Source organism: Tauraco erythrolophus, chromosome Z (genome assembly GCF_009769465.1).
Source record: "Tauraco erythrolophus isolate bTauEry1 chromosome Z, bTauEry1.pri, whole genome shotgun sequence".
Taxonomy (NCBI): Eukaryota; Metazoa; Chordata; class Aves; order Musophagiformes; family Musophagidae; genus Tauraco; species Tauraco erythrolophus.
Window position 1 is genome coordinate 66,601,564 of NC_141496.1, and position 20,595 is coordinate 66,622,158.

Consider the following 20,595-nt stretch of genomic DNA (forward strand, 5'->3'; position numbering starts at 1 on the left):
TTTAATTTTTTTTTTTTAGGAAGTCTCTGTTATGTACTACAAACATGTTAAGATAAAGACAAGATGGATGTTTGTCAATATTATTTAGTGTAGATGAGAATTCTGTTATGTACTTTTATAACATGTGTCCAGAGCACTTCAGGTTCTTAATAATTGTATTGTTACTGAAGCTCAAGACTTCAAATGGGAAATTCCTTGCAAAGTGTTGGGAAGAGGGAAATTAAAGACATATTGTTGTCTAACACAGTCTCTCTGTCTTTTCCTTTCCTCTACAATCTCATGTAGCAATGGGTCAAAAAGCTGGCAAATTTTCCTCGTTCAAACAAGAAAGACAATACCGGCATTCTACAGGTAGCAGATATGGAATAAGAGGTGACAGTGTCAGCTTTAGCCCATCTTTGAATAGCCAAGGCAGTCATGAACACAATGAAGACCACAGACTGTCAGAATTGGAGGATGCTCAGACCGAGAGTTCTTTATGTAAGTGCATGTCTTTGTGTATGTGCCATTTAATTGCAAACTGAGATATGTGGGGATGGAGGGGAAAGGGACATAGAGAAACACGGTGGGAAGAGAGTAACCACTTAAATAACATGTGTAAAGTACATTTCATAGACTTTATAGAATGAAACTTACTATGAAGGTGAATTAAAGTGTACTCTATCTTAGGCTGTTTAATTTTGCCTGAAGAAGTGAATTCCTGAATAAGTTAATGCATTCTAACTAACTAGATAGCCATAATATTGTATAATTTAAATTATTTTGTCTTCAAATTAGAAATCATAGGAAGTAAATACCTATTCTAACCTTCTATTTGAAAGTATGCTGTGAAATTTTTGTTGTGTCATGGACCAGGTGGTTATGTCTTCATCAACCTTAGTGTAGTTACTGTGGAAATTAGTTTAAGCCTATAAAACATCTTGAAAGTATCTCTTTTAATTTGTTTATACCTGTCAAAGCACTTCTCTTTTTTTGATGGAAATTGTCCATTAGTATTTCACAAATATTCTTGTTACTATTAGCTGAATAATAATTTCAGAGAGAAATAAAAAATGGCTGGTTGTATTAGAAACACAGTCCCATCTACTGGAGTATATGAGTTTTTCTGAAAAAAAAGGTTTAATACAGCCTCTGATCTTCTGGAGTAGCATTTTTTCCTCCTTCCTTTACAAACTATTTTGTAACTGCTTTCTCCTTTTTTTTTTTTTTTTTTAGTAGCATAATGTTAATTTAAGTTTGACATATGCCATTGCTCTTGGAGAGTTATGTGATATAGATCATCTTGGGGTGGTTTTATTTTTTTGTAACTGGAATGTTTTTGCAGTTGTCTGTGCATTATACATTTTCTACACTTTCATCTAGCTAAAGGTTTATTTCCTGTAAGGCAGTGCTGACACTCGTGGAGATCTTCTGCTGTGTCTCTATAGTGCTATCACCTTTCTTGTTTTAGTTACTCAGAGATGAGCATGCTGTTGTTTCAGGGCTCGCAAGAAATACGCAGTTTAGAGTGTATTGTCGTCTTGTTCTTAATAGAGTTGCTCTGTATATGCATTCTAAGAGTGACTCATTTTCTGTATCAAGTCCAATAACAAAATGCCTCACCTTTTATATCTGAGTTTTGATTTTTTTTTTTTTGTGTGTGTGTGTGTTACGGCTTTTCAAACTTCTCTTTGGGAAATGTTTTGAATTGATTTATTTCCCTTACCTCAACTAGGTTACGTTTTTCCCCAGTTGATACTTATTTTTTGATGGAGTGGTACTACCTAAAGTATGATGCATATTTCCTTGCCAATTGGCTTCTCATCTTAAATACATCTAAGCAACTGTGGAAGATAGGTGGAAGGAGACATCCTCAGAAATATTAAAATCTGACTGGACTTGGTCCTTGGTAACCTACTGTAGGTGGCTATGCTTGAGCAAGAAACGCGAACTGGATTATGTCCAGAGGGGCCTGCCTGCCAGGCTCAGCTGTTAGCGGTTTTGCAAAGGAGCTTGAAGATTTTATTTAGCTGACAGGTAGTGTTACAGCATTGCTGCTTCCTGCAAGCCAGGCTCCTAGTGCTGAGAGGCGCAGTTCTTGTAAGAGTTCAGTGCCATGAATTCACCCGCGAAAGGCGTGGATTAGCTATTTAGATAATTTTTTTTTAACCTCAGAACACTCATTTTACATGGTCTCCTACCTTTACTGATTTTAAAATAACATGCTAGGGAATCCATTCAATTGACCATGCATGTCTTGTGGTTTTTTTTTTGTCTTGTACTTAAGTTTGCAAATCTCTTACTATTTGCTTAAAAACCTTAAGTATTCAAGTTATGCAAGCCATTATGTGTTCAAAACCAGTTTGGACTATAGCCTTTGGTAAGAGTTTACGAATTACTTGAACTAATCATTAATTTTGTAGTAGCAGCAATATACATGTTTATACCTTCTTTAACTTTTGCTGCTGGGTTTGATATTTATTGTCCCTTATGCACGAGATATTCAAGTGAAAAACTGAACTGAATTTGCAGTGATGGTAACTACTAACTGTAATTCCACATTAATCTCTGCTGCTATTATTCTCTTATGAGGAGTTGCACTCATAGCTGCATGTACAAAACATGGTACTATTAGTATATAATTTATAGTAGCAATATATGAATTTAGCCAGTTAATGAATGGATAGTCTAGTTGTTCACTTATGGAAAGAAATATTGCAGCTTTTTAAATCTTCTAGTGTTTTTTCAGATTTTCTGTTCTCATCTTAAGATTTCCTTTTACATAAACAATGTAAAAATGCTGCTTATGAACATGCTCCTTTTAATACTTGTGGGGTTTTTTTTTGCCATCAGGCTGAGCTGAAATTGTATCATTTAAGTCTATTTCTATGTGCTTAGTTTAGATAAATGAGAATGTAAATATATTAGTGAAGAATGACTGCATCTCTGGTAAATGTTTCTTTTTATCAAATTGCCCTCCAGTCCTAATGAGCTATCCTTTCTTTTTCATGAGCAGTTGTTGTAAATGAGAATATTTCTGTTGGTTTTGTTTATTCCAATGCATTCTTTATTACAGCTTTCTGTGTAGGTTTCAGTCCATTGGTTGAAGCTTCTTCTAGTTCGTTGGATGAGCCTTTGTTAGTAACTACTGGAACTGGAGAATCTGTTCGTCAAAAGGTAGCGAGCCAAAATTTTGAAGTGAGTGAGTCACAATTTGTCCGTTCTCTTATGGTCTAGAAGGCAACAGAATCTCAGAGGACTTTATGAATCCTCACAAAAATTATGAAAACCCTTCAGAATATGCGTCTGGAGGGCCTAATTGTTTGAATGGTCAGAATGGAGTTGCTTTTGTAAACACTGACTGTTTTGAGCCAGATGGCAGTGACAAAAAGGAAGATGATGCTTAAGACAAATTTTCTTTGGCAAGAAAAGAACCAAATGTATTTCCTAAAATACTAGATAGCATGTTTTCTGAGTTAGAAGAAAGGGTAGAGTCTTTTACTGACTTACAGTCTCATTTGTCCCCTCTTAACTACAATGTTTGTAGCAAATTACGTGAAGTAGCAGGGTCAATGCCTTTAATGAGATATTTTAGAGTAGAATCAAACTTGGCATGTCTAACCAGCATATTTATTTCTGCTGAACATCAGGCAATACTGAATAGCATCTCGAGTAGCACCAATTGTGAAACACAACAGACAAGAAATATAGTGGGTGTTGGAATCAGAAGACCTATAGCAATTGCTGATGAAACAAATGTCACTGATGGAAATACCGCCTCAGGAAATTCATCTGAGCTAGTAGTGAGACCTAAAATAAGAGAACAAAATACTGCGAACCAGTTGGAGAGAGAGAACCTTACCCCTTATGATGATGAAGAGGAAAGTGGTTTCCGGAGGAGGAGTGAAATTGCTGAAGTCCAGCAAGGCTGTGCTGAGTATGCCTTGAGAAACAGAGAGATGAGTTCTAGTATTCTCTTTCACTCAAGAGGTCATCAAAGGAACACAGAGAAATCCCTAAGGGAAAATGCAGCAGCTCAAGCATTCAAAAAAGTGCAAGATGGTAGTGCTTTTTGCTTTGAATGTGAAGACTGCAGCAAAGACTTCTTAGTGTTCTGCAAAGATGAAAACAGGTAAAATTTCTATTTCGTATCTGTATTAGTATTGAATCTTTTGTGTAAATAATCTGTGAATCTGCAAATTTGTTAGCAAATGGGACATAAAAACTCAAGTAACTTCAAAATATGATCGGGTAACAAGATGCCAGCTTTACCTTTCAGTTCTCCTTCACCCCTTCTGTGAGTTCATCTAAAGAAATGATAATGTGCATTCTTCTAGTAATGTAAAAAGCCTTTCCTTATGTTTAGGATCAAAGCACCTTACCACTAAGGAAGATTACTTGTTTATTTTAATTTTATTTTTATAAGCAAATAGAGGGTAGAGGGAAAGCCTTGTTCAGCGTGGGGTTTTTTGGCAAATTACAGGACATGAAAGTTCCTTTCAAGACTTGTTATTTTCAGAATTTGTTCTTTTTGCCATCAAATAGCAATTTTCTGCATGTCAGCCTATGTATGTTCTTGTCTCCAGCCTTCCAAAAGAAATTATTCTTCCTCATGATAGCTGAAGAATAACTTGATAGGTTTGCTTATAATCCCCCTTTTTAATGGAAGTTCATTAGACTAGTAAGTGTTTCCAAAGTAACTATTAATGAATACGGTTTCAGATCTTCAGATGGCTCCAACCTGGACAACAGGATCAGTATTCAGGCTGCTCCTATTTTGGGCTCTCTACCCAGAAGACAGACCAATTTGGATAAACCTAATGTTGATTAACTTTTACTTATATAGTGCAGGTTAAGAACTTTTCACTGTGAATTGGAGTTACGTAACTGAGCTATTTGAGGGTAAAAGAAATTTCTAACCTTCTGTTCGTTTACGTTAAAGGCAGTAGTGTTTGTGATGGCTTTTGTTTGATTTTTTTTTTCATATTTTTCTTCTAGTTTGCTTTCATCTTGTTGATTCTGTTCCTACTGCATTTTTTACAACACGTATCTTCTGACGTGGCTTTTTTGTCTGTGTGCTTGCCATTAGGCTTCATAAGCTGACCTGCTTAATAGATTGCGTTCCTCCTGCTTTTGTACAGAGAACAACATCAAAATTAATCTGCATAAACTCTTGTCCTTAAATTATGAGAGAACAAAGTCCTTAAGGCCTTGTAAAATGAGTTAGTAGATTTGTTTTTGGTTTTTTTCTTATTAAAGACAGAGGTGGACTTGCAAATGAATCCTTTTCCTCCTTAATTTTCAAAAATTTTTGTTACTGTCTAATCTTTCCTTTTCGGCTTCTGAGATGCTGCTACTAGAAGATTAAAATGCAATGGAGGAGATAGACTGTATTTTATGATTATAGCATTAATATCATGCTATAATCATGATATCATGCTATAGTCATGCTATACCATGTTATAGTCATGATATCATGACTCCATGATATCAAGTGATGGATTGTTGTAGCATGACAAAAATAATTGCAGATTGCATAGCTGAAAGTGAGTATGTTTGTCATGACGGCAATAACTGAGCCACTAAACAGGAGGCATATATATTCTTTAAGTTACAAAAACATGATTTGTGTTCTAAACCCTCAAAAGACTCGTCCTTATGAAATAAATTGTCAGTGATTACAAGAGAGTAACATGTTTTTCCACTTTCAGAAGGTAAAGTTTTATGTTTAAATGTTAATCCATATTATATTTTTAAATATATAGCTGCATAAAAAGCAGGATTGACGTATGTGTCAACTCCTTCCAATCCCGGGAAAAATTCACCTTGCTGATTGCTGCAGCCTGGGCCTTCACCTCACATTTTTGCTTCAAGGAATGCCCAGATGTTATGGTGTTAGCATTTAGGAGCTGTGTGAGAAGGAGAATGACTTGCATATTTGTTAGAACCACATAGGCTCTAAGTTGGAAGGGTCATGGTAGGTCCTCAGAGGGCAGGGGTGGTGGGATGAGTATCATATCCTTTAGCTCCTTCCATGTAGTTTTGGATCATATGGCAAGTACAGGCCAGTTCAGCCAGGGGAGAAACTTTTCTTAGAAAATCCATGTGCGAATGCTAAGTTAATGTATTACGATTTTGGCAAGTGACAAGCCTGTAACTCTCTTACCATTAAGTGATGTTCTCCTTCTCTGCAGAACTGGGCACAGTTAAATCTTAAATTTTGAAATATACACATTCAACGTTCTTCCTCTCGTACATTGGTATTCAGATTTAGTTGGTGTAACATAAGGTGCTTTAGAGTGATATCAGAGTTTCTTAACAGATATGATTTCTATTGTAAGGTGGTCCTTTAAAATAGGCCAGAGTTAATGAATATTGTCACTTCCATCACTTTCCCCGGTCCTCAAAATGGTCAGAGAAAAATATATTCCTACTTCAAATTAAAATGCTTCTATATAATCTATGTCTTGATCTTTTCTTATAAAACTTGTAGTGTATAATGTGCAATTTTCCAAAAATACTAGTAATTCATTAAATAGCAAGTTTTATTGGCATATGCTTGTAATATATAGATAGAGGGTTTCTTTAAAGTCAATTCATATGTGGGGAGATAACATTGATACACATATACTGGGTTTAGCAGGTTGAGAACTCTGAGCTGCAGGTGTTGTGGATTGCTGTGTAGGATGTGCTCTATTAAGCATGTTTGCTGTGCACATATTTATTAGTTTTCTGTAGCTTTTTGAAGTGACGTAGCTAGTTGACCATATTTTGAATTTTGATAGGTGTCAACTGTTACTCTTGGTATTGAGTCAACCTTCTAAGTGTCATTACCAAAGGTAGCAGTAGATAAATTCATCCTTCTTGAGATTCTAACATCACTGTTTCATTAAAGCTGCCTACAACTTATTTATTAACCTTTTGTATGTGGTGGCTGAGCAAATTTTGGTTGAAAAACTCCACGCCATTTATCTGTTTGGGCCTGTGTGTTATAGAATTTGCAGTAAGTCATCCATTGTATCTTTGTATGTTTAAAAAAAAAATCATTGTAAATAGTTTAGAGATTATGAGAGCTTTTACTTTAAGTTTTGTTTGGATGAGAGGTACGATTGCTTATTGTTTGTTAACCAAACACTGGTGTTCTCAGTGTCACTGCTGCTGTTTTCTCTATGTGCTAGAAGATAGATGTCTATAGTGGGTCCGGGTTTATATTCGGAATTGTTTTGTGTACTCTGCAAATGTGGAGGGGGAAGAACAAAATCTTTTTGCAGAGTTGGATGGGCAGAATTCTTTCTTAGGAACTGTTCAGCTCTTTATGTATACTTGCCTTATAACACATCTGTAAATAGTACAAAATTAATTTATCCCAGAAAAAATAGTTTATCTTGATAGCAGTGTTTATAGAAAAGTAGGAAATCACAGAACGTTTGCGTTTGTTTTCTTTCTCCTAAAGCAGTAATTAAATTCACGCTCTTGCCTTCTTTAAATTGCAGCTCAGAACATGGCAATGGAGAATGTTTTACAGCTGTGACTAGCTATTTTACTGCTGCAGAAGGAGACCAGTCCTCAAGTGATGAGAGTCGTGAGACTGCCCCAAGCAGAATGGAGTGTGAGTCTGGAGTGCAGAGCAGCAGGAGTGGTGTAGAAAAGGAGAACACAGACTTCTGTTTCCCAAAAGGGTATGGTTTGTTTTATTAACTGGCTTCCTCTAAGTTCTGACATCAGCGGTCACACAGTATCCACATGGCACTACACAGAATAATGTCAGTTCTAAAACTAGTTACAGTACTAGCAATAATAACTTGTCTTTATCAAAATAATCTGAGTAGTTGCATGTATTTCGAATTGGGGAAAAAAAGGCATGTCATGCAAACAATTCTATTTTATGAAAGATACAGAAATAACGAGGGGGTTGACATGTAGTGGCGATAAGGGTAATGGGCTGGATATACTGACTTTAAAAGAACAGATTAGGTGTGTTATATACACACCTTTTGATACTGCTTAAGTACTCCTTGCGAAGCAGTGGCTCTTAGCTTTATTGCTTGTCATATGCCACTGCCGCCGTTTGTTTCTGCAGCCCTATCAGTGATTTAAGGAAATTTGAACTACTTGCTTGCTGGGAACTTACTGTTTTTTCCAGTCATACAGTACTGTACTTCATAAAATGTATCTGCCTTTGTTGCAAGGCAAAATTCGTAGCTATAAATAGCTAAGGAAAGTGGTTTGTGTGTTTGTGTTTTGTTTTGTTTTTTTTTTTCTTTCCTAAACATCTAACATTAACCTTATATTCTTAGTTTGAGTCTTCATAGAGCAACAAGTCGTGCCTAAGTGTTCTTTCAGCTTTTTCCACTCTCCAGTTCCACTCTGAAGTAGACAGTACCTATTACCAAGCAGTCCAAATCCCTTACTGCTTTTTTAGTATCACTGTCTCTTGAGGTTTGGGGAATTAGTGTGGTGTTATGAAAATTGTTTCAGAACAACAGCAATGGAGTTGTATACTCTTTGTGTACTAGCTTTCTTTCATATGAACAGCCTGCAAATGTGCCCATTTCTAACATGATTACTGTTTTTTTTTCCTTTGGTAAGGAAAGTGAGCCTCACAGCCCTGTGGCTCTACACATCCAGGAGACTCATGCTCCTTTAGAAAACCCAGGGATGAGAGGAGTCTTTCTCCTTATGCTAATACCTTCACTTGCAAAAAATATCACATGGCATTCAGGCCGAGTTTTCCCATGAAGGCTGTTCAAGAGTGTCAAGAGAGCCTTTCTTATTAGTGGCTTTAGATCCATGTAGATGATAATGAAAATCTTTAGTACCAAACTTACTAGCCCTGGCAGAGATACTGCCTGTACTAGGGAAGATGCAAAGCAAGCTACTTACTGTACTGCTGGCTGTGAGCATTAGACAAATAATTTTGCCACAGAATCATGGGTGTTACTAGATTCTGAGTCTGGAGCTGATACCACTGTGAGTTTCTTAGGTTTTTTTACAGCAAATACTAAATTCCTAATCTGGGACTTTGCAGTCTGAGAAACGTGCGGCTGTAGCCCTTGTAATATGTGTAGCTTTTGTTGCTTGCATGTGTTTGTAAATTCTCCTACATTTTCAGTTTTAGCTCTTCATTTATTTATTTGAAGGGAACAGACATTATTGGAGGAAGAGGAGATTCCTCAGTCTCTCTACTATGGTAAAGCAGAGAGTGCAAGTGGTGAGGAAAATAATCCAGTTAGTGACGTAGTATGTCCTGGGTTCCTCCAGTTGGATGGAAATAACAACCCTGAGGATGACTGCAATGTGAATGAAATCCTGGAGGAGGTCTGGAGGTACGCCTTTGATAGTCTTCTGTGTGAATTTCAAAAGTTTTGTAGTTACTGTTTTACTTTTTGTGGAAGATGCCAAAAATACTCATGGCTATCAGTATGCACTTATATCAATGGCTGATAATCTGAGTTTCAAGGCTTAAGGTACTTCAAGTGCTATGTTTCTTCTAATGAAAGAAAAAGGATATAAATTTGCTAAATCAGGCTGTGATCTGAGGAAACGGTGGTGTGCTAAATATTCAAGGGATGGGTGTAGATTTTCAATTAAATTTGAAGATGGTAAGTATTGTGTGAGTATAACGAAAGTAAAGCAATACAAATGTAATCAGCATTCAAGTCAAAGAAATTTTATAATTGGTCTTTCTCTTTTACAACTAGTGTAAGTTAGATGTTATAAGCTTATTTTATTTCTTTTGAAATGCCATGCGCTTACCTAATTTTATCACAGTTTTGAATTCTTCACTCAATTTTCTGTTATTAGATTACTGAAGAATTTTGCAATGTATTTATTACAAAAATTCTGTGAATATCAGGAAGAAAATGTTCAGAGCCACTTGCACAGCCTAATCCTAGAATAGTGTAATGCACTTATTTTAAAGTAAGTGGAAGCTGGACAGAATGCTTTCCAGTAAAAGGCTTAACACTTGCTCTCTTCTTATTAAAAATACCATAAACTGCAATGTAGACATACCAAAACCACTGGTATTTTTCCCTTATGAAGTTCTATTGTAAAAAAGCACAACAGGGACTCATGCATGAGAGTCCAAGCTAGAAGAAAGGCACTTGTTCTTACAATGCCAGGCAGCAGGCTAGCGAAGGAATTGTGAGACATGGACAAAAACTGTTTAAGTGTTGGAGGCTAGCCTTGGTAAGCTTTGTAATTATTCAAAGTATAAAGGAAGGTGCTTCTGTGATAGTCTGTTAAGTTTTGTCTGTGCGTATGCAGATCTTTGCTTGTGACTGTTTGAAGATTTAATCCCTGAATGTTGAAAACAGAACTCGAAGCAGCTGCCAAACTATGCACTGTGACACATGATGTAATCAAAATCTGAATGCTAGTTGTAAAATGAGCTTAATAGCATACATACAAAATTTATTAGCTGAACTGTATGCCCTTTTACTTGGGAGTAGTCAACAGGAAAAGCTCCCATCATGTTCTGAAGTCTATATTGTCTTGAGCACACCACTGTACTGGGAGCAGGTGCTGGCAATGGGGCTGCAGGGTGCCTCTGTGAGGAGAGGCCAGGGCTGCCCCGTGTGCAACACAGCTGGCTCCAGCTGACCCACTGCAGGCTGGTGCTTCTGGGAAAGGATTTAAGAAAGCACAGCAGAGGGTGAGTTAGGATGTGAGAGAAACAACCCTGCAAGACATCAAGGTCAGAGAAGGGAGAGGAGGTGCTCCAAATGCTAGGGGAGAGGTTCCCCTGCACCCCCTGGAGAAGACCACAGTGGAGTAGGTAGGTATTTGCTGAAGGAACCATGCCTGTGAAAAGCCCTCTCTGTAGCAGCTGGCAAAGAACTGCAGCTTGTGGAAAAGACCTACGCAGGAGCCAGTTTATCCTGAAGAACTGCAGCCTCTGGGAAGGGCCCCACACTGGAACAGGGAAACAGTGTGAGGGGGAAGAAGCGACAGGGAGGAACTGCCATGGATTGACCACAGCCCCTGTTCCCTGTCCCTCTGCCCTGCTTGGGGTAGGGAGTCAAAGAGGAGTCAGAAATGAAAGAGTTAAGCCTGGGAAGAAAGGGAGGGCTAAGGGGAAGGTGCTTTAGTTTTTATCTTTGCTTCTCACTAGCCAAATCTGTTTTTATTGGCAATAAATTCATAGAATCTTAGAACAGCCCAGATTGGAAAGGCTCTCAAAAGATCACCTATTTCAACCTTTCAGTTATGTTAAGGTTGCCCCTTAAGTTGAGTCTGTTTTGCCTGTGAGTGGTCTCCCTGTCTTTATCTTGACCCACGGGCTTTCAGTCTTATTTATGCCCCTGTCCGTTTGAGGTGGAAAAGTGAAAGAGCAGCTGGGTGTGTATCTGGCAGCCAGCCAAGGTCGACTCAACACGGCCACCTCATGCCAGTATGTGCACACACAGTTGTTAACAGGTGATGCGCAGTAATGTGATGCACCCAGACCTCCTGTTATTACTATTTACTTTGAAATGAAGACCAGGTTTCCTAACTCATGTTTTTCAGACAACTGAATGAGTTTAATGGTGCAGAACAAATTCAAGTCAGTTTTCCTGCGGATTCTCGGCTTTTCTCAGCTGTAACACTACAAGAACAGTTACAAGGAGCTATGCAGGTAGTAAAATGTTCTTGGTGGTATTATATCAGTGATGTTTTGACATAAGATTTTATTATTGAATCTTTTTTCAGCATCATCTGAAAACCAGGAGAATCAGGGAATAAATTACCTTCCTGTTTTAGCTTGAAATTTCAAGTGTGCGAGCTTGAAAATAAATGTTGGAAGGTCTTTTAAATGATATAGTATAAGTTGTCATTGACCAGTGCTACTCCTTTTAGAATATGTATTTATTTTCTCTTAAAGGATAAAAAGATACTAATTCTACCGATTTAAGCATATGCTATTTAAATTTTTCTAAAGAATGTCGCCAAATTCCCTACATAACAAAGGAAAGTTCATATCTGGATCTGTGCCTGTGAATTGTCCCATCTTTTCTTTTTTTAGCAAGAGTACAATTGAATATCTCATGTTTTCATTCCTCAGTAGAAGAGTTTTCTGTGTTTGACTGTCTTGACTCCGTGTGTTTTAAATAAACAAAAAAAACACTGACAAAATGAAAAACAAACCACCCAAATGGAAAAAAGTCTTTTTTCTTTACTTATTCAAATCCCATTTCATCTGTCTGACTTTGGAGAAACCAGAGAATTTGTTAGCTAGAACCAGCACAGTTATGATTTTTGTCTTTTCTGTGTTACATGATGTTGATGACTGTCAGAGTGAAGATGGAGCTAGCTGAAATTCACTTTGCAATGCGACAATTCTTGCACTACCAGAAATCTCCCCTGCAGGGTATTTGTCAAAATAAGAGTTAAATGATGTGTAGACATATAATATGGTGTTACAACAATTACACCACACACAGAACATTGAATTTAAGTTTTGAGGCATCGAGGGGCAGTTTGACTACTAGCTCTTAGTTAAAAGGGCTGAACAGGGCAGACTATGTCATAGTGTGCTTGCAGACAAAATGCTTTCCAAAGCTGACAGAGGAACAATCACAGACAACTTTTTACATGGATATGTGCGAAATCAATGATTTTTGCAAATAAACTTTGTGGGGATTTTCCGAGGGGGTGGAAGGATTGTTTCCTGAAGTTGGCAGTTGTTCAGTTTCCAGGTATTGTGCATCTCTCAAGGTATATGAGAGGTCAGTGTTATGCATGATCAAGTCCCATAGGGTCTTCTCCAGCTATGAAGGATCTTGTTAGCATTACTCATCTGGAAACACTTCAGAGTGCTTACTAATGTGTAGGAGTATAAAGCGGTATTTTGAAGCTGTAAAGAGAAAATTCATTGTCTCTTTCATAGCTGCCAGTTCTCACTACATCAAAAGGGACAGAACTACAGAAGCAGTTGACCTCCTCCTTTGAACCAGAGTAAGAATCTATGTAGAGAGGAGAAACTGATCTTATCTTTTCTCTTTTCTTCATCTATATGTTAACGCTTGAAGAGGAGACTGAGGTTGTTATGGCTCTGAGTTTTTCTTTATCGTTACTGTGTAACAGCATTTCCCGAATTACTCTGCTACATGTGCGCTATTGTTGGGCCAACCTGTAAAAGCAATCCTAGGTGGCTGCATGTATGACTGACTGAGAAGATGCTATGATTATGTTAGTGCCACCAGGAACAGAGTGCCATTGAACACACTTGGCCAGCAGGAAGATTAAAATTTATTCTGGATAGATAGACATTACAGAGCATTTTTTACTCACTTGCTCTTGACTTCCGGAAATACTTGCAATATTGCTAAGAGAAAAATTGAAGAGTTTTGGATAATGCTCATTCTTATTTTCTAAACAATTTTAGTAACTGTCAGGTCACTGTGGATGTTGGACAAGAGAGGAAACCAATTCTCTTAAATAGTATTTGTGTTTGAAATTTAGCGCTGAAGTGTCTGAAACTTTACATTGGGTATAGAATTCTGGCATAATTGGAATTAGTCAGCACAAAATGGTAACTGAGTCATAAAAGAAACAGCTGAATTAACTGTGACTAAATGGGTGACACGGGTTTTGAGTAACAATTCAAAATATTTCCTCCAGATCTCAAGCAGAATACATAGAATACCCCTTTTTCCAGTATAAAGATGGTTACTAAAACTGTTCAGAAAATAAGAGCAAGGATTGTCCAGAATTGTTCAACATTTCTCTTTGGCAGTATTGCAAATATCTGTGGAAGTTGAGAGAAAGTGAGCAAAACAAGAGGCTCTGTAATGTGTATCTATCCAGAATATATTTTGTTTGCTGAGATCCTATATTTTTTTTAAAAAAAAAAGAAAGATGTAGACAGGATCAGGATATCATGTTTTCTGCTTTCTAGAAAACAGGACTTGCAAATGGCTAGTCCAGTGTAATCTCTTAATAAAATACGACGTGACCCTGTCCTGGACTGGATTAACATAGACTAGAAACTTGTGTTCCTGGAAGGATGTACAGCCTTAAAACACAACTTCGCTGGTTGTCAGACAATTGGAGATGAAGATGTAGAAGCATATTCCACAAATCTAAAAATGTAAAGCCTTTCATTGAAATATTAAACATCTCATAATGTTACAAAGCTTTTTGCTTATCTCTGGTACTATGATCACAGTGCTTGCTCAGATATCCAAAATGTGTCATACAGCATTTTCAGGGAGAAAAAAAAAAATCTTGTTTTAAAAACTGGTATCTTTCATGATGCAAAGACCAAACTGAACTAACTTTTCAAGTTTGGCTAAGAGAGGTTGCAGAAAATGTCTTTGCTTTCTGCTAGAAAATGCAATTTCTGATTTTCTGTTTATAGGGTATATAGAAAATGTTTATAATACGACAAATTTTGTTCTGTAGTTTGTTGCAGCTGTATATATGTATCAATTAGAGAGTCAGAGATCACTGTGAGAGATATCTTAGTAACTAATGTCAAGGTGACGAGGCTTGAGAGCTCTTTGGGGAAAGCGAGAAAAGTCTGTCGTCTTCGTGACTGGTATTTTTATGCTCCTCATCCCTCTCCCCAAGAGTAAAGGGAGTGATTTCACCTTTTCTTGATATAGTTCATCTTACTTTGGGGGGTCAGGACTTGTTCTGGTTTTGCTAGACATTTTTCCACAGGATGATTAGATTTCAGTTTTACCAGATTCCTTTCCTGTTTGTTCTGCAACTTTTTGTTCTCACCTTCCAGATCTTAATTGCCTGCATGCGTATTTTCTTTGTCTGAGTAATTATACCCCCAGCTAGTTTGCCACTTTGCAGTTACATATTATCTATGCATTTATACTCAGCTTTCTAACAGGTTACTGCTTGCCACTTACACTATTTTAATATTATTTAGATCTGGCTTTAGGGCGAACAGCTATTACTTGAGTCTTGCTTAGTCCAGTTTGTGGACTTAGTCCAGTCCACCTTGTGGGTGCAACATACCTCTGCTTTTGCTTCAAGTTTAAAAAGTAACCCGCTTACTTCCTGGTATTAAGTATTTTTTGCACCAGAGGTTTTGTAACGAAGACGTCTGAGCTTTGGCTAGCTTTAAGTATTATTGTGATTTAATGAACAGATTGGGTTGCATTTAATTATAACATCATTAATAATCTGTCTAATGACTGATTTTATTCAACCTGTTACTGATTTACTTAATTCACGTCCTAAGTTTCCCAAAATTCTCTTATCTAAAATAGTAGATAGATTAACCATATCCTTTTCATTTATAACAACATGATTTATTATAAGAGTCTATTATAGCTCAGAAAATGTTCCAAAAATTTCTCTATCCAGCAAACTAATTCACTGTAGCTGTGAAACACTTGAAAGGGATGTGACATAATGCATCCAAAATTCAATTGGAGGGGGTGGGGTTGGGGAAGATCTGTCCCAATTAACTGTGACATTTGAAGGGGAGAGATAGTGAATACATTAAATATTTTTTTTAAAAAAAGCTATGTTCTATGAGACTCTGAGATCCTAAAATGTAATAACCTGCATATGCGCTTTTTTTTTTTTTCTTCCTGTTGTTTTAAAGAAATTATTTAGCTGGAAGTGTTTGCTTTATTTCATTAGAAGTATAGAACAGGTTGAGTGTTTCTGCAGTGTCAGTGACTTCATTTATGGGTATTTCCTGTGCTGATTCACAGATATGAGAAGGAGAAACCCCTGCAGGTTATAGCGCTTCTGGGTTTTAGCAGTGTCCAGCATTTGGTTTATGATACATGGAGCAGTAAGCAGTTATAAGAGTTATAAGTAATAAGAGAAGGAAAATAAAAGTATCTTTGAAGTCATAAAGATATCTTATAAAAGTTGTAAAACAGGTATTTCTTTGCTCTGCTTTGATTTTGAAGGTGTAGTTTTAAGCTTCGGGGTTCATGTGAGGCTTTCTGTCTGTGATGTTTCTTTTGTGTAGCTTTCAAAAGCAAAGAATACAATGCTTTTGTAAATTGTTTTGTGCTTGAGAATACTAATGCTGGATATAGACAGATTTGTCACATAGGCAATACCGTGTTCTTCTATCTGCCTGGAATCTTGTCTAATTTTTCCAGCTGTAGTAGTTAATCTAATTACTTAGTATTTTTATGTACAAGTTGTTCTCAGACCATTGCAGCTATAGCAATGTACCATTACAAATACTAAAATCAACTTAGTGATAAAAAGGCAGTGTTGTTTGTTGTAGCAGAATTGAATGTTTTTAAGCTGTTAAATTGGAGAAGTGTGCCTGTTTTGCAGGTGGACTTGCCTACTGCACTAGGGATAACTGTCCCAGGATTTCCTTTAAATTAGCTGATACCTGGATGAGAATATGTGTGGCAGTAGGAACTGTAAACATTTGTCTGTTAGCTCATGCTGATCTCTGCTGCCACACAGATTTGACTGTAGGTGTAAACCTGCCCGTCTAAATCTACGGCAGGATGATTGCCTGAGCTACCTTCCCACTGTGATAAAAGCGCAGGCATGTTTTGAGGCTGCAGCTCTAGTAACTTCCTTTAAAGTTTAAGAGGAAAGACTGCTGAAGATGTTTGTGTATAATCCAATGTTTCCCTAGTATACTTTTGGCCTTTTAGTTAAGTGTACCCCCAATATTACAAAAACGTCAGTTTATCTTAAACTTCTTACTAAGGGTTTTTTTGGCCATTAAAATAAGTAATTTTTATGCCAATTAGAGCATTAAGTAGTTGTACTTGAGAGATGTGACTAGTTCATTCAGGATACGAACTCAGTGCTTCTGTGTTCTTGTCGCTTCAGTTTGTCCTGCTGTTCGAACAGTTACGTCTAGTACATTTCTTAGTGAATATGACCAGTCAGCTCTGTGTTGCATTTTTCTTATCCTGAGATCCTTTGAGTGCCTTATAGGGTTGAATGTGTGGTGTAAACATCAAATCTGCCTGCTCTAGCATCAAAGTCTTAGTGAAATAGTGAAAAATTTGTTTCAAACAAGATGACTTCAGAGCACTGTGTCTGTCTTCTGTCATGATACAAATGAGAAACATCTATGTGGACCCCCCCTTTTTTTTTTTTTATTTTTCCCCTGAAAGCTTACATTGCTAGTGCAGCTGAGGTACTTCATATTCTGTTTGTACCTGAGTTAATTCAGTGGTTGAAGCCAAGAAACACATTAATGAGGGTTTTATTTTCAGAAAGCAAAATACAGTGATAGTTTTGTATTAGCAAGCTTTATTACACTTTTGACTTGCTGCCTTTTCTGAAACTTTATAAAATGAATGAATGTTCGTTAGAGAATAAATTGTGACTCTGTCCTGATTTTTTAAGAAGGCTTAAAAAACTGTTGCTGTTTTCACCTTCAGTTTCATCTCGTTCGTTATGAAAATAAAAACTATGTAATGGTTAGTCTGATAGACATAACTTCCATTTAAGAAAGTAATGCTATTAGAATCAGATTCCTTTTCTTGCTTATTTGTTTTCATATTCATTATTACATTTGCAAGGAAGAGAACTTGGTCTCTGCTTAACCTTTTCAGAGAAGCGTGGAACATCTTGGCTCTCTCGAGTCAGTTGCTGAAGAGGTTCAGTTACCAGCTGCTAAAGAAACCATAGATAATCTGCCACAGATTGCCGTCACAAGTGACCACAAAGGTATGGGAAAATAATTAAGAATTAGTTTCCACAAAGTTTATAAGAACACATTTAGCTTTCTGTAATACCATAGATGCAGTATTTAAACATACTTACTATGCAAATGGCAATGCTGTTCTAAGAGCTTTTGAATCTTCAATCAGATTGAATATAAATTTGGTCAGTTTTGAAAACTAATCTTTACTGGATTAAGTGTGATTGTATTTTGCAATCATTAGTGATACTGTTGATAATATATGTATTTTAATTTCAGCTCGTTTTAGATGTAAAACAACAACATAATAATAATAATGCTTTTTCTTCATCCTGGTCTAGGTCAGTCTTGTACTATCTGTCGCAGTGAATACACGGAAGATGAAATCATAACAGAGCTACCCTGTCATCATTTGTTTCACAGATGCTGTGTAACTCTTTGGTTAAAGGAAGTAAGTACTACAGGATTGGTGGAGTTTTTGTGAGGTTTTTTGGCTATTTACATTCTTCTGCGAAGAACAGTTTGTAACTTCTTGAAAATGTGGAATAAAATACCAAGAAATAACTGGCTGTTAATTTTATGCGTTATGGAACCAAATTCCTGTGCAAGTGAGGAAAGTAATTTGTATCTGTACTCGCCTGAAGGGCAATTTCTTGAATAGAAGGGATATTTTTGAGAGGAAAAACATGGTCTACTTTTAGTGAGAATGAAAGAGGTAGATGAGTTATAACTTAGTGTAGTACAAGAAAAGCTTTCTTTACTGTACTCATAGCCTGAAGTAAAGAAGATGACTTGGTTTTCTCTGAGAAGAGAGAAGGATCTCATCTGTCTTGCCAGTGTGTCAGGCCTGTTTGTGGTGACAGCTAAGGCTGACAGGAGAAATACAGAAATACTGGAATGCTTGTAGATTAAGTTCTGAAATTTACTTTTGTTAAATCTATATTGTGTTAGATTTCATTTTCATAGTATGTAGTCAGTTTCCTTCCATCTGTCTTAAAGGATTACATCACATTCAGGCAAGACTAAAAGAACTTTAATTAATTAATTGTTTTGTTTTGTTTTGTTTTTCTTGCACTTGCGCTCTACTTTATGTACAATGTGAGCCGGGACTTGCTAGTTCTCAGTAAGCCTACAGCATAACACATCATTTCCTCAAGAGTTACAAGAGGAAGATTAATTGATGCAGACTGGGGAAATCAGATCAGAACATCTCTAGCATGGGTTGTTAGTGGGTTTATGATTTTTTATTTTTTTTTTTTTTACCATGACAGTGTTGATTACCACATTGATATTGCCTCTATTGTATGTCTTGCCTTTTTCTGCTGTCATAGTAAACTGCTCTTGCTGAAAACTAGGACGGAATACTTCCTGCTAGATTTAGGCTGTACCTAGTTTATTTTTAATCCTTGCCTCAAGAAAACATTCCCCCCTGTAAGATCAATTCTTTGAAGAAGACCTTGTAGAGAGCCTAATGCATCTGCTGTGTAACTGATGTAAAAGCTTTCTTCTGAGATCATCTCTCTTAGGTCCAGGTAGCCGTCCAGTCAAATTTGACTTTGATACAGTGCTATTGTGAAGACACTAAATGCTTCATAAATAATAAAATTTAGCTTTTCGGTAGGATTGAAAGCAAACTGTGCAAATGACCCGTTGTTTGTTGCTTTCTTTTTCAGTCGGGAACATGCCCAATTTGTCGTCGCGTGCTTGAATCCATGCTTTCTGAAGAAGCTTTTGCCAATGTTTCCGTCCTGTCTGATCGTGATTCAGCATATTCTGATCACAGTGCTACAGAAGCTTCAAACTAGAGTCTGAAATTAATTCTTTGCTACCAAAATAAAAAATTTACCTGTTTAATTGCAATGTGAAAACAATTATATGTAGAATACTATCTATATTATATATTCTTATTTAGAAAGAGGGTGCAAGACTTTCTAAACTCTTTAGGTTTAGATAGAAAATAGCTTAAACTTTCAAACTGTTAAGTTAGAGAAATGTAGAGCCTTTTTTTCTTAGCAGAATGCTGCTGGTAACCAGAATGTCTGAAGTTTGTTTTATGATAAATTTTTCTAAAAAGAGAGTTAATGTGGCACTTTGTTCACATTCTTACAGCTGCAATGCAGTTGCAGCTTGTTGAAATCATGCTTATAATCTGTTTTCTGTAATATAACTGAACTATTTGTTGTTGTCCAAAGCTAGTGCCACTGAGTGACTTTCCAACTGATCTGTCATGGTTGTGTCAAACCTGAAGATGTTCTGTGATGCTAGCAGTGGTAGAATTTGATTTCGCTGGAAAGAAATTGTGTAACAGAACACCCTCCTTCCAGTTTATTCTCAAATAAACTTTTCTCTAAGTCAGAAGTGCTATTAAATTGCTGATGTCTGTGTCTCTTTTTTTTTTTTTTTTTGTAAATGGTACCATCATTCTTAAGCTTGTGTCCTGAATACTACATGAACTGTGGAACTTCAACATTTGAAGTTCTAAATCTCTAAGAAGTTGCATCTGTAAGAGCTGGGCAGAATTCAAACACAAATTGAAGGAATTTGTGTTTGAATTCCATTCTATTAATTAGGTCTCCTACACTCTCTCCTGCATGCGTGCATGCCCTCTCTCTTTTTGAGAAAATTCACACGCTTAATTGAAAATTACATTTGAATACTCGGATATTAAGATAATTGTTGTAAAGTTATTTCAGAAATTTAAAAATTAGTAATGTTTCTGGTATTTGTACTGCTTACAGTGGGTTATGCTACACTCTAAAGGAGAAAAGCCTGGTCCCTAAAAATGTATTTCTATAAATAGTACTCCAGTGCAAAAACTTCAAGGGACATGGAATTAATCATTACTCAACAGAAAGTTAATATTTAGAGATGTGTATGTATACTAATGTCTGCACAAGAACTTTTCTGTGGCCATTGGTTGAACATACAATTCTGAAAATGTTGGTGCATGGGAATAATTTACGAGGGGTCTAATCAAACCCTTTTAAAACAGCAACAGGTTTTTCCAGTAACTTTGAAATGAGGCA

At 36.6% G+C, this 20,595-nt stretch overlaps 1 protein-coding gene across 1 annotated transcript; it reads left to right on the plus strand.

The window, feature by feature from the left end:
* The first annotated feature begins 287 nt into the window (after positions 1–287).
* PJA2 (praja ring finger ubiquitin ligase 2) lies at positions 288–19,374 on the plus strand. Its single transcript, XM_086629898.1, is given in 8 exon segments — positions 288–480; positions 3,187–4,111; positions 7,473–7,658; positions 9,120–9,305; positions 11,491–11,599; positions 17,481–17,595; positions 17,911–18,020; positions 19,243–19,374. Coding segments are annotated over 8 exon segments (1,956 nt in total).
* Positions 19,375–20,595: the final 1,221 nt, after the last annotated feature.